Below are 13971 nucleotides of genomic sequence, written 5' to 3' on the forward strand. Positions count from 1 at the left end.
TTCTGCATCATACATTCAATAATCTGGTCCCAATAGAACAAAATGCTATAACATTTTCCCAGATTTTGCGTATTTTCAACTTTGTCTCCCAAGAAACATAAAATCGAGGCTCCAGTGTATTTCCTATTCTGATTTCTAACCCCTATTATATTTTATACATAATTACCAAAATTTGCCTCACCTCAATCATACGGGCTAACTCAGATTTCTGTATTGTATCTAAAGATATCTGTTTGGTGGTTATGCGGAGAGAGGAAATTCACTCTTAGTGAAGTTACGGTTCATTTTCCCCCCATTTAATTTTTGTTCGCAATTGATTTCGTCATCTGCCTGGTAGCTTCATCAGGCATGTACTACCAGATAGGTGACGAAATCAATCGTGAAAAAAAAAAATTAAGAGCAAAAAGTTCATTCGAGTCCAACCATGCAACATTGTGGACTAATATTATCACAAGACTCCGAAAATAATCAAATTATCAGTACACAATTCAGGTCTTTAGTGCATCGATATCCCATTAAATTATAAATGCTTAATTGAAAAATTATAGCAGTATGATAGTTATGATTTTATTTATAAAAAAATTATAGCAAACAAAGTTTCTAATAAAATCCTGTACCTCAGTTGAAAACAATAACTTAATGCAATAAACTGGATATAACCTTAAAAATTAAAATTTGCATTTTGACATCTTACATATTTACAAGTGGGAATGCAAAAATTGAACTAGAATTTAAAACCTGTAAATTTTGGCTCAAGTACATAAAATCATCAAAGCCACTTTACAGCACTTCACACAAAAAGCATTCACTAGAACTTTTAAAGGCTAACAGCAAAATGTTTACCGTTCTTTTTCTACCTTGATATTGGGCATTTTTTTCACGTCCTTCGGGAAAAGTCCTTCAAATAATTTACTGAGATTCACAACCGAGTAGGCACTGCTTCGGAGGACACGTTCAACCTGTTCCCGCAGCTTTTGATAAGCCTTCAATGCATCAGAAGACATTTCTGTAAAGAGAGCAATTGTAGGCATAAGGATAAACATAGGTGCCTTTATTAGGGATGGGACCGATTAATCGGTATTCTATCGGTATCAGCCGATATAGGCATATCTGTTTATCGGTAAAATTTTCGATTTATTTTACCGATCCGATATATCAATAAATATCTGATAAATTAGTGCAAAATTCTGCCATTTTGTTGTAATTTTTACGGATAATCTCCATGCTCTAATTTCTAAAAAAGTAAATGTCTAAATATGCAACTTCTCTTGCACTGCAGTCACATTGAAACAATTTATTGAGATGAAAGAACCTTTCGGGTTCTTCAAGGACCACTTCTAATTTTATATCGGATCGGTAAATTTAATATCTGTACTTTATCGGTATTGGCCGAAATTTCTTATTGGCCCATCCCTAGCTTTTATACATTGAAAGTAGCAATTTTAAATTAAAGTTTCTTCAAGTTCTAAAAGACAGCCACATTACAGCATTCACCCTGGTACAGAGTTTTTATGATATTGATAAAGTATCGTAAAATCTGCCAATAATTGATATTATACTAATCCAATAGTAAACATTTCCTGAAGCTCCTGAATAATACATTTGCAATCTCAATTAATACAAGGAGAGTCGCATGAAAAACTTTAATTTGTTATTGTTTTTTTATCTAGTAGATCTCTGTATGTAGGATTGCACAAGTTTGCTGCATTTTAGCTAGGGATGGGCCGATATGAAATTTTGGCCGATACCGATACAGTACCGATATAAAATGTACCGATACTGATAACCGATATTCTACAGATCTGATATAAAATTAGAAATGGTCCTTGAAGACCCTGAAATTTTCATTGATCTCCATAATAAATACGTGTTTTGAGCTGATTGCAATGCAAAAGAAGTTGAATATTTAGACATTTACTTTTTCAGAAAGTAGGGCATGGAGATTATCCATAAAAATTACAACAAAATGGCAGAATTTTGCACTAAATTATAAGATATTTATCGATATATCGGATCGGTAAAATAATCTGTAATTTTACCGATACACCGATATGCCTATATCGGCGGATACCGATAGAGTACCGATTAATTGGTCCCATCCCTAATTTTAGCAAAGACCTTTTGCTGATCTACATATATTTCCAAGCTTGAGTTAGTGCCTGTATACTTTAAGAATACGTCTTTGGAGTCTACATGCATCAACTACTTTTGTTGTACAGATAGCGTAGCTTTTATCTGCTTCTACCTTATTGTAAGAAGACAAAAATGAAATACTCACTCTTTTCTTGTTCCTTGGGAACCTCAAAGATCCGCTGGAAGTAGCTAAGCTGTGTGTAGAGCTGTGAATCAGTGTACTGGAAAAGTCAGAAGATGCTTCCTCTTAGCACACACATGCAAATTGTTTTCTTTACTAGACTGTTTAATGTTGTTCTACAAATACAAATAAGGAGTGTCTCAGAAATATTTTTGTTTTTGAATCCGCCCTCTGGGGCAATTCACACATTACAGAGAAATGAGATAGATCGCAAATGCTGGGCAACATTGTTAATATTTAGTTGCCATGGAGCGCTTTACGGGGCAGCAACCTGCTTTTTGTGTTAGTGCATTTTATAAAAATAATGATTCTTATGTCATTGTGAGTCATTTGTACCGGCATCATTATAACCTGGCAGGAATAAGAGACGTCGCAAGTGCAAATTTAATTAAATATTGGGTGAGAAAGTTTGAAAACACTGGAAGCACTATGATGAGTAAACCGCCGGGACATCCAAGGTCATCACATCGAACATGAACATTGACCGTGTGCGCCAGTCTGTTAGTGAGGATCCTCGCCAATCGTTAATAATTGAATATGAAAACATGAACGGTCACCATTTATCCAATACTCTTTTCCACGAATAAAAATGTAATGTTTACGCTTTCTTTTGGTAATAAATTTATCTTTATACAAAAAATTTAAGTATTTATTTTAATAGTTTTAAAAATGAAAATATTTCTGAGACACCCTTTATATGTGACAGACAAGACTCAAAAGTCAAGATCCCTGGTTTCACATATGGCATAGCCTGAAGTCTTATTACTTACAAGTAAAAATGAAAAGTTTCTCAATAAAGATGAAAATTATGCAGATACAGTGAAATCTCGATGTTACGTTTTTCAGTGCACCAAGCTAGAAAAAACTTAAAATGAAGGAAAATGTAATATCCAGGAAAATCTTATAACATTTTGCTATGTTTGGACCATCATGATTGAATGTGTAATGCGGGAAAATTTAAAATCTGGGAACGTAAGCTGGGGTTCAACTGTACATAAATTTGTTCCACCAACTTGATTATTATACTAGAATTAATCAGAAAATAAATTTCATGGTATGAATATTGTTAGAGGCAATGTACAGATGAGGAAAACAATGTCATAATTTACAGGCAGTCATGAATAGGGTTTGGTTTGAATGCATGCTGCACATATGCAGGAGAAGGCCAAAGCAAGCAATTTCTGTAGGCCACATTATGAAGGCACAAGTCATCTTGTTGTACATGTTCCTATGTGGACAAAAAATTAAAGGGGTTCTGTTTGTCTTTTTGGAGGACAGGAACAAAATAAGAAAAATAATGCGCGCACACACACACACACACACACACCACAAGAAACTAAAAAGTTCTGACATCATTCTCAAAGCTTAAATGAGTTAAAAAACAGGTGTGGCCAAATTTCCTCTCAAAAAAACAGACAGACACGACACACGACCGACCGACTGACCGACAGACAGACAGACAGACAGACAGACAGACAGACAGACACGACACGACACGACACCCGACCGACAGACAGACACGACACACGACAGACAGACAGACAGAGAGAAGAAGAAAGAAAGAAAGGAAGAAAGAAAGAAGAAAAAACATGCAAATGCTAATTAACTCTGATAACTTATTCATTTTTCCGCTAGTTTTTCCAGCAATCAATTTCGCCACTCGTCTGGTAGCTTTGTCAGGCGTGATGAAGCCACCAGACGAGTGGCGAAATCGATCGCTGAAAAAAACTTTTGCGGTAAAATGAATAGTATCTTTAGATGCAATGCAAATGCTTTATAACTTTAACATACCTCCTTGAACATAACTCCTTTTTCACAAACATTACAAATGGGATATCCTCGAGAGAATCGTAGTGGAATCCTCCTAATGCGATTGGGGCATCCAGGATCTTCACACATTAGCCATCCCTACAAAAGAAAGTGTTTAACTTATTCAATGCTAGAGATGGGACAGATTAATTGGTACTCAATCAACGTATCAGTTTACGAGTAATTTCAGATCCAACAAAACTGTAAATAGCCGTAATTAACGCAAAATTCCATCATTTTGTTACTAGTATCACTAAAGTTCATATCAGTAAATTATTGATGATGGTATTCATGTCCATCCCTGCTAGATGCATTATGAGATTAATTTTGTTTTCTAGAAAAACAAAACAAACTTCTTGAATTATTCTACATTCATCTCTCAAACAAGCATGACGACAATTACAGTAAAAATACTTTACAATTTGGATAAATGAGTTAATACTGCTTTTAAAATTTTAATCCATATGGCAGTATTGAACTAAACCCTAGTTAAAAGCTAATTTTTGTCTCCTTATGAGCTCTGCTTATAATACATTATTGAAATTACCTTATAATACTGATGGATGTATGCTCTCATGGCAAGTGTGAGCCTGTTCTGGATATTAGGAAGGTACTGGACAGGTGGAACTGTACAATTCGGATTCGGACACTTTTCTAGTTTAACCAGTTTTTCGTCATCCTGAAATAAATTAGAAAGCATGCTATTTAACGCACAATGGAAATATATTAAAGAAATAATTAATACTTACAAGTACAATCATTTAGATCTCTCAAATAATGACATATATTGTACACAAGGCATATTCATAAGGTAAATGGACTTGGAGAATATTTCCACTGCAGAAATCTGGTTATGATTTGTTTTCAGTGTGTGCTGATTTTTCTCAATCATTGGCAAGTTGGACGCCATTACAGAAATATCAGATTGGATTAACTTTAAGATAATCATGCAGTTTACCAACTTTCTACTTTACTTATTTACTAATTTGTAGGGATGGGCCGATATGAAATTTTGGCCGATACCGATAAAGTACCGATACCGATAACCGATATTCTATCGATCCGATATAAAATTAGAACCGGTCCTTGAAGAACCTGAAAGGTCCATTGACCTTGTTAATAAATGTGTGTTTCAAGGTGACTGCAGTGCAAGAGAAGTTGCATATTTAGACACTTACTTTTTTAGAAAGTAGGGCATGGAGATTACAAAATTACAACAAAATGACAGAATTTTGCACTGAATTATCAAATATTTATCGATATATCGAATCGGAAATAAATCGGTAATTTTACCAATACACTGATATGCCTATATCGGCCGATACCGATAGAGTGCCGATTAATCGGTCCCATCCCTACTAATTTGCAAGAAATTCGAAACAGGATGGCATTTACCATCAGCTTTGTGTAGCTTGCATTCAGAATTCCATAAGTGATGGAAATGTATTAGATAGTTTCATAAAGGCCATAAGAATATGTATGAATGCGTACAGCCCAAATTTTGCCTTAAATGACTACTGTATTTCATTCTTATTCATAGTGTGGATGGCCAAATCCAGACAAAATTTTATCTGGAAATCTGCATTATCCAGATTGTCTGGATTATCCAGATATCCAATGCCCAGATTATCCAAATTATCCAGATATCTGAATGTGTGCATTATTGAATTGAATTGAAATGTATTTAGGTGTTGTGAACAGATTAACTATTTTACAGAGTAAGGTAAAGGTTAGATACATACAAGAGGCTTATAATAATATACATTCAATACAAAAGTCAGAAATTTAAAAAAAAAAAAATAAAGATATATTCATATATACGAGTTCAAAACATAATTGTTCTTAAACATTATTGTCAAATTTCATTTCTACATACATTGAGACATTTACCCCCACTAGTGTTACCAATTTGTCCATATGAGAGTCAATTTCAAGACTGTCCTTGCAATTACATTATGATGTCTTCTGGCATTATAACGAGGCACTTTCACACAATTTTTCCAGATTTATTTTACTATCTATTACACCTGATAAGATATGTTCTATATTAAGTGCTAAACTGAAATTCAAACATACCCATGCACTGAAATCAGATCCCTCCTACTTCATAATACATTTTCTAAAAAGATAAAAACAACCAAAGTGTTAACTTACTTTCCTAAAAGGTCCATCCATTGTAATTTCCTCTCCGCATTGCTCATTCATGCATTTGAACTTAAATCTGAAAGTGAGAAGAGGATAGAGTAATAGCATGGTATAATGCATTACTAGAGGCATGAATATTTTGTTTTTCACGAAAACACGAAATGTGAAATAACACATTCTAATGTTACTTTTTTATGTTTCTGAAAAGGTGTGAGGTGCATTTTCCTACCCCGTTGTGTCACGAAATGATGCGAAATGACTTGCAAAATGCGAAATAAGACTCTTAAACATGAAATTTACCATTTATATGCCGACGTGACACTATCTGAAGTCCAAAGTATCCTGTAAGTTATGCAATTCACGGAATATTGATTAAGTCTGCTGTAAATATTTGAGAAGAAAAAATGGATCCCTTTATACAGGAATAAACTTAATATTCTGGTAATGATTTAATGTGCTATTAGAAGGGATATGTTTATTTTGTGTAATAGTGCAGTTTTTAAATCAAATTTGGGATTATATTCACATATTTTAAAACCAAAATGTCATTTTATATGGCACTTTTTCACCGCTATAACAGCGAAATTTAATTTTATTTACTGCTTTTTTACCCGAAATTGACTCCGTTTTTGTACCAAAATTTTGCTTTTTTATTTACCAAAAATATGTCCCTCCATGCATTACCTATCCAAATAAATATTCTACATGTATATTTATACTTCAGTATTAAATAGTTGGGACTTAAAAATTACTTCACTGTATTCTTTAATGGAAACACACATATAGAGTTACAGGTTACTAGTTTCTTTTAAAAATAAACTGAAATAAATGCATACAATATGTAGAGACATGCATTTTTCATTTTTCACTGAAACACCAAATGTGAAATAATGCTGAATGTTCATTTTTCATGTTTTTGAAAGGTATGGGGTACATTTTCCTACCATGGTTCGTCACGAAATGATGCAAAATGAACTGTATATGCGAAATAGTTCCTGAAAACACTTGATGAAGTCTGAAATATCCTGCAAGTTAGGCACAATCATAGGAAGTAGCGTGACGCTCCAGGAGACCTGAGAACTCCAACCAGTATTTTCCCTATTTTGCAGGTAGCCCCCCACAGGTCACACTCGCAGCGCCTGAAAGCGCAGGTGGGAGGAAATTAGCCGGGAGGATCAACTACCCCAAATAAAATTTAAATTACCATAATTCCTTAACCATTTATGGTTTTTAATGTATTAACAATGAGTAACATACTGTACAAAGTTCAACTATTATATATAGAAATATATAAGATTCTTGTTTCTTTAGAAATGTGTACTTGAACCAAATAATGAAAGCGTCACCTGTCAGTTAATATCCACCATGAGGTTCCACACGATTTTTGTGTAAATAATCCTGCGACACACGCTTCACACGAATGCATGCATTTTCATACAATGTTAATTCGGTAGATCTACCTATTTTGCGACGACATGAGCTCATGCAGAAATGTTTGGAAAACGACAGCTTACCTTGTGAAGCCGGGAAAAGATGCCATGCCACTGTCCCTCTGCGGACTGTTTGGGTACGATATTTTCATCATATCACTTACGCATCATCATTCTCCAACACCTGCAGACATTCCTCGTCCATTACCGGTATGGAAACAAAACTCACTTCTTGTCCCGCAAATGTATGACCACCGTAAATTCACGGAAATATATTATCTCCTCTCTTCACCACAATGCTCCTTTCGCTCCATTTTTTTTCCAGCTCACTCCCGCTTTTTTCTTCCTCTTCTTTTACTCCTTCCCACCGTCTTTTTGTGTACAACACAATTAACCCGGATAATTTGTCAATTTACATATTTATATATTATCACAATACTTGCAGATGTATGTGTCAAAGATATTTTTGCAATAAATGTTTGAACAAACTTTCTATCTTTATTAATGCGATAGCATGGAGAATATCACGCTGTAAGTTTTATAGGTTATCGCCATCACTGCAAATTGTCCTTGCGTGCAGCCGCCGACACATCAAAATGTCCTTGTGCATAGCGATAGCAAACTTTTTGGCGGTAAATTTTATGACAAAGCGATCTTCAACAACAATAGATCAAAATTTGTTACAAAGGTGCTTATAAAAGAATGACTTTGAGTTTAACTTCAATATAACATTCACGTAAAATGTGATTTAAGAATTTTACAATTTATAATGACTTTCAAATGGTGCCATCTAGCGTTATTATCTGCAATTGACGTGATTAAAAGTATACTTTACGGCAGTTACGCTCCATCTATCGTGAATTCTCTGAAATTTGTATTGTACAGGTTTATGGATGTGCGTTGAATATTTAAATGTTCTCAACATTCATCACATCGTATTTACCTTATGTTGCCATATGACAATAACCGTCATATTTGGTGCCCAACAAGGGGCTAACCCTTGCCACAGACCAGTAACATATTATCAATTTTTAGGTTAGGTTAATACTATTTGACTAATCATAAATACATATACTTGTCCTTAAATAGTCACATAGTTACAGATTCATTACACTTATATACACTATATACAATTCTAATCATCTTCTGGATAATTCTTTTATTCTACATGAAGGAGAAACTCCGAGCCTTGCAACAGGTGCCTAACATTCCAGTACAGGATCACTTTACGCTCCAGGCCCCCGCCACGCTATACCGAATTGACTAGTTCTTTCAGGTATATTCTCATACATATTATTTCGTTCCTGAAAAGTTGCATTCCGTCTGAAACTCATGAAAGTTATAAAGTACCATTTGTTTTATAAAGGAAGACTCCCTGGGGCGTATTCGGATTGTGAATGTATTTCAACATATTAGAAAGAATGAAGGAAAATCTCAGGTTTTTGATCTCGTATGCTGGTTCGCCGCAGAATTGCATCCACTTGACCTCCTGGCCCGCCGCAGACTAATTCTCACTTAACCCACACGAGAATTTACAAAACCTTAATCCTCTCTTCCCACAACCTTACTTTGATTCCCCTTGCCGGAAGCTTCTCGCTCATCAGCAACCTCAAGTTGCTTCAGCCACTGCTCCACATTCCTTAAATTCAAACCCCTCAACTTATTCTTCCAAACCACCAACTTGTCCTCTGAGCAATTCCACAATTTGCAGTTCTGAACGGATTGGTCAACTATTTGTTCCCCTGTGACACAATCTATCAACGATAGCGTAGAATCTTTGTTGTTTTTTACACAAAGATATGGACCAAGAAAGAGTTCACAATATTTTTTAATCACTTTATCCCCCAAACCGCTCAACGTTTGATTTTTTACAAAGACCAAGGTGCCCTCTTTAATCACTGGTTTACCATTCTCCTTGGCATTAAACTTTGTCAACGTTTATGGTGACTAGTCAGATTGGCCATTACTAATTTGTCATCCCATGTGACTTTAGTATCCTGGGCAACAACAGGTGACATGTCAATCAGACGCATGGGCATGTTTAATCTTAACTCAGCCGGAGAATAACCTGTCTGTGACGAAACAGATCCATTCAACAATTTCAATGCTTCCAGGACCTTTTCTGGCCACTTTGTATGATTCGAAGAACAGAGCACCCTCATTAGACAATTTAATTCTGAATGGTAACGCTCAACCAAATTTGAGCTCGGGTGATACATGGGAGTGTAAGTCAGATGTACCCCCCAAGATTTCATAGCATTCCTGAATATATTTGATTTGAACTGAGGTCCATTGTCTGAGACTATTCTTTTAGGAACTCCTAAGTGAACAAAGTAGATGTTTGATAATTTGTTTACGATCGTGTAGGCATTGCTGTTAACAACGGGATACGCCACTAAATATCTCGTCGCTGCGTCTAACACAGTAAACAAAAACCTTTCTCGTTTTGGCCCCATTATAAATGGACCCTGTAGATCGATGAACAATAATTCTCCAGGTTTATCAGTAAAATGTGACCTGGCTACAAATTTTGCCGGATGTTTGTTTGGCTTAGTTCGCTGACACAGATCACAAATTTTTATGTATGATTTTATGTCAGACTTCATTCCACTCCAATAGAAAGTGCGATAAATTTGAGCTAAAGTTTTGGCCACCCCAAAGTGTCCTTTATCATCATGACAAGCTATTAAAATCTTACCGATTAATTTGACTGGGAAGCAAATCCTCAAACGCGAGTTATCATGAAACTCCTTGATATAGAGAACATCATTCCTCAAACAATACGTTTGACTCCATGATCTCGAACGAGGTTGGACTTTCTGTCCTGTTCCCATCAGGTTGTCAATGATCTCGGAAAACTTATCATCTTGACTCTGTAAACTTATCAAGTCTTCTTTCGTGAACACTTCCTCATCTGTTTGTGCACCAACGGATACATTTATCATAAATTGTGAATCAGAAATGTCTGGAAAGCTCCTACTAAGAGTGTCTGCCAAAATATTGTCTACGCCTTTACAATATTGAACAACGAAAGAATACTGTTGAATTTGGATAAACCACCTCGTCAGTCTGGCGTTCCAAGAATGTGCTGATTCTAACCAGGTGAGGGATTTATGGTCGGAAACTACAACAAACTGTCTGCCTTTTAGGAAGGAGGAAAATTTATCAATCGTGTACAAAATAGCTAATACCTCTATTTCGGTGGAAGTGTACGATTTCTCATATGACTTCAACAGTCGGCTGACAAAACCTAAGGGTTTGACGTTACCGTCAATAAGCTGATAACAGTAACCACCTATCCCAATCAGGGAGGCGTCTGTTTGAATGTAAAATGTTCTTTCAAAGTTGGGATAGCTCAAAGTTACCTCTTGGACGACCAAAGCCTTTAACATCTTGAGTGCTTTATCTGCTTCCATGGTCCAATGCCACTTGGTCTTTTGTTTCAGCAACTCGTATAAAGGGTGAGCCACAAGTGCATAATTGGGTATGTACTTAGATAACCAATTAAAACATCCCAACAATCACTGAAGCTGTTTCAAGTTTTCCGGTTTACGTAGCTGGACTATACTTTCCACGTACATAGGATCTTTCCTAAAGCCACAGGTAGTGACTATGAGTTCCAGAAATTTAAATTCCTCTACGGAAAACTTGCATTTCCCTAATTTTAAGGTAAATCCTGCCCGCTGCAACCTTTCCAGTACCATACCTACATGCTTCATGTGCGATTCGAAGTCTTTTGATCGGATAATAATGTCATCAACGTACACCACTACAAAATCCATAAATGATCCAAGGACCCGATTCATGACATCAACAAATATGGCCGTGCCATTCACTGATCCAAAAACTACTCTCTTAAATTAGTACAAAATTCCTTCAAAGGCAAAGGCCGTATACTTACGACTACTTTCATGAAGAGGAACTTGCCAATACGCATTTCCCAAGTCAAGTGAGGTGAAGTACTTGCAGCCAATGAACGACGTCATTAATTCTCATGGGAGCAAGTTGCATCGGTTTCACGTGGGAATTTACTTTCTTCAGATCGACACATAGACGAATATCCCCGTTGGGTTTTGGCACAACTAGCAGAGGCGAACGATGTTCTGAGACAGAAAGTTCAATTACCCCCCAAGCCAACATTACATTCAGTTGTTGCTTTACCTTATCCCTATAGGCATATGGGATAGGATAATTTCGTGCCACGATTGGTTCGTCTGTGTCTACTTCCATCCGATGCACGTATTCGGTACATAAACCGGGTTATCAGTAAACATCAGCTGGAAGTCATAGAGTACATCGATCAAACGCGAATCTAATTTTCTACCTTCATCTAAAGAGGCGTTTATTTTATTTTCAAAGTTTGATCGCTCAAGGTCCGAAGTTTCAGCCACGAAGGACATGTTGGCAACTGACAAATCTTGCTCATTGGACATTATGTCAGCAAGTGGAGTGAACTTCAAAAGTGTCCTACCGTTTGGAGTTTGGTAAAACAAAGCCTCAACATCGAAGTTCAATTCCCCATGTATACCGTAAATAACATCTAATCCTAATATGATGGGTACATTCAGTTTTTTGACAACCACAAATTGCACATAAAATTCATAACTCCCTAAATTGACATTCAATCGCGTAATACCCTCTACCGATTTAGACTTCGTGCCCGAATAATCAATTAACTTAATACTTGACGCCGACTTCAACCTAGGCCGCGAGACCAACGATGATATCAATTTCCAGGTGTCGTAAGCCAGGAGGCTCAGTTCCGCACCACTATCACAGAGGGCTACGAACGGTTCACCCATAATAGAAACATTGATAATTGCAGATCCGCATCTTTGATTACTAGTATTAATTGGCGTTATAGAATTTATTGACTCCCCCAGATCAAACTCATCAATACCCTCCTCTATATTTACAAATAATATGGCAGATGACTTTAATTTGCCCTCACCCCCTGCCCGTTGGTAAGAGTCTTTGGTCGGTTTTCCGACCTCGACGTTTCCTTTCAATTACTGGAAATTCTTCGATCGCATGGATCTCAGCTTCAACCACGAGTTGAGACGCTTGTTTGAAGTTAGTACGGCCCAAAACGTTAAATACACCCCTACTTCGAAGAAGGTCCACCACCCGGGCCATTCCTGCTCTGTTCCAGTGAATTTTATCGATCTTGCCTCACGAGGGATTCCCTAAATATTCTTCATACAAATCACCCCGAATTTCATTTTGCTCTGTGAAGAACAAAGGCACAATGTCAACTACTCTAACATTTTTTCCATTATGGAACGACATAATAAGCTCATTGATGCTCTGCCACTTTCTCCACACACTGGTACCTTTGTCGCGCATAATCCGTGCCAGTGGAGGTATCGTTAGCCAATGTATTTCCTTTGTCCTTTTAGACAAAAGATCCAACGTCTGCAATAAACTTTGCTTAATAGCTTCTTCGGACCTAAACTTGAGAATATCATTTGTCCCAATTAATATAACTACCGAGTCAGACAGCTTTTGACAAGACCGAAGTCTTTCGTTTAACTCTTCAGCAGTTTGACCACTGATCGTTAATCCAACGCCGCGGTTGCCCCTCTGATCACATTCAATTCTACAACCTGTATGATTTTGAGCTAACCTTAGCAACATGCTGTCCCCTACTAGTTGTTTATTTTCCAACAATGGTGACAACGAGTGAGATTTAGATAATGCATCTGAACCTATACTAGTAGACACCGAAGCACTTGTGCTCTTGGGAGGATCTATATTTACCGACCTCACATCACCTCCTACAATGTGAGGGGTAACTTGTTTCCCAACGACTTGTCATTTGATGTGGACACCTTGTTTAATTGGCGTGATTTGGACCTTGGACTTCGATACCTCAGCCTTTCCCCATCTGAAGGAGGACTACTTGGCAATTGGTTTTCCCCCAGGTTCTTTTCTTCAGAGCTACGTGACTCTAACGCCACCATATTTACTCCGCCCCTTTGACCCTTTACCTTAGGAGAAGAAGGCCAATCCCTTTTTACTGGTACATCCTTTAGCGACTCAAAAGTTTTCAACAACATGAATTGCCTCCGAGAACGACGAGATGTCCTGCATTACAAAGTGCTCTTTTAGTTTATAAGGTAGAAGAATGCCCATTTGCGCAATAATCTGCAACTCTTCGGCTTTAGGTTGGATCGTACGCAGGAGTTTAAAGTTTTTTGAAAAGAACTGTAAGACACTCTCCTCCGAGGTCTTGACATATGGCGCATTCAGAATTTTAGCCAAACATGAACT

At 36.8% G+C, this 13971-nt stretch overlaps 1 protein-coding gene across 1 annotated transcript in view; it reads right to left on the bottom strand.

The window, feature by feature from the left end:
- Positions 1–400: 400 nt before the first annotated feature.
- PolA1 (DNA polymerase alpha catalytic subunit) overlaps positions 401–13971 on the bottom strand; it is a 113283-nt gene continuing 99712 nt past the window's right edge. The window contains exons 26-30 of the mRNA XM_083130028.1: positions 6278–6344; positions 4671–4802; positions 4106–4222; positions 2279–2354; positions 401–1006 (exon numbers count right to left, since the gene is read on the bottom strand). Coding sequence (XP_082986154.1) covers positions 840–1006; positions 2279–2354; positions 4106–4222; positions 4671–4802; positions 6278–6344 — 559 coding nt within the window. The 3' untranslated portion in view covers positions 401–839. The remainder of the gene's footprint in view (positions 1007–2278; positions 2355–4105; positions 4223–4670; positions 4803–6277; positions 6345–13971) is intronic.

The sequence above is a fragment of the Lepisma saccharinum genome, chromosome 10 (genome assembly GCF_977018435.1).
Source record: "Lepisma saccharinum chromosome 10, izLepSacc3.1, whole genome shotgun sequence".
In the NCBI taxonomy this organism is placed as follows: Eukaryota; Metazoa; Arthropoda; class Insecta; order Zygentoma; family Lepismatidae; genus Lepisma; species Lepisma saccharinum.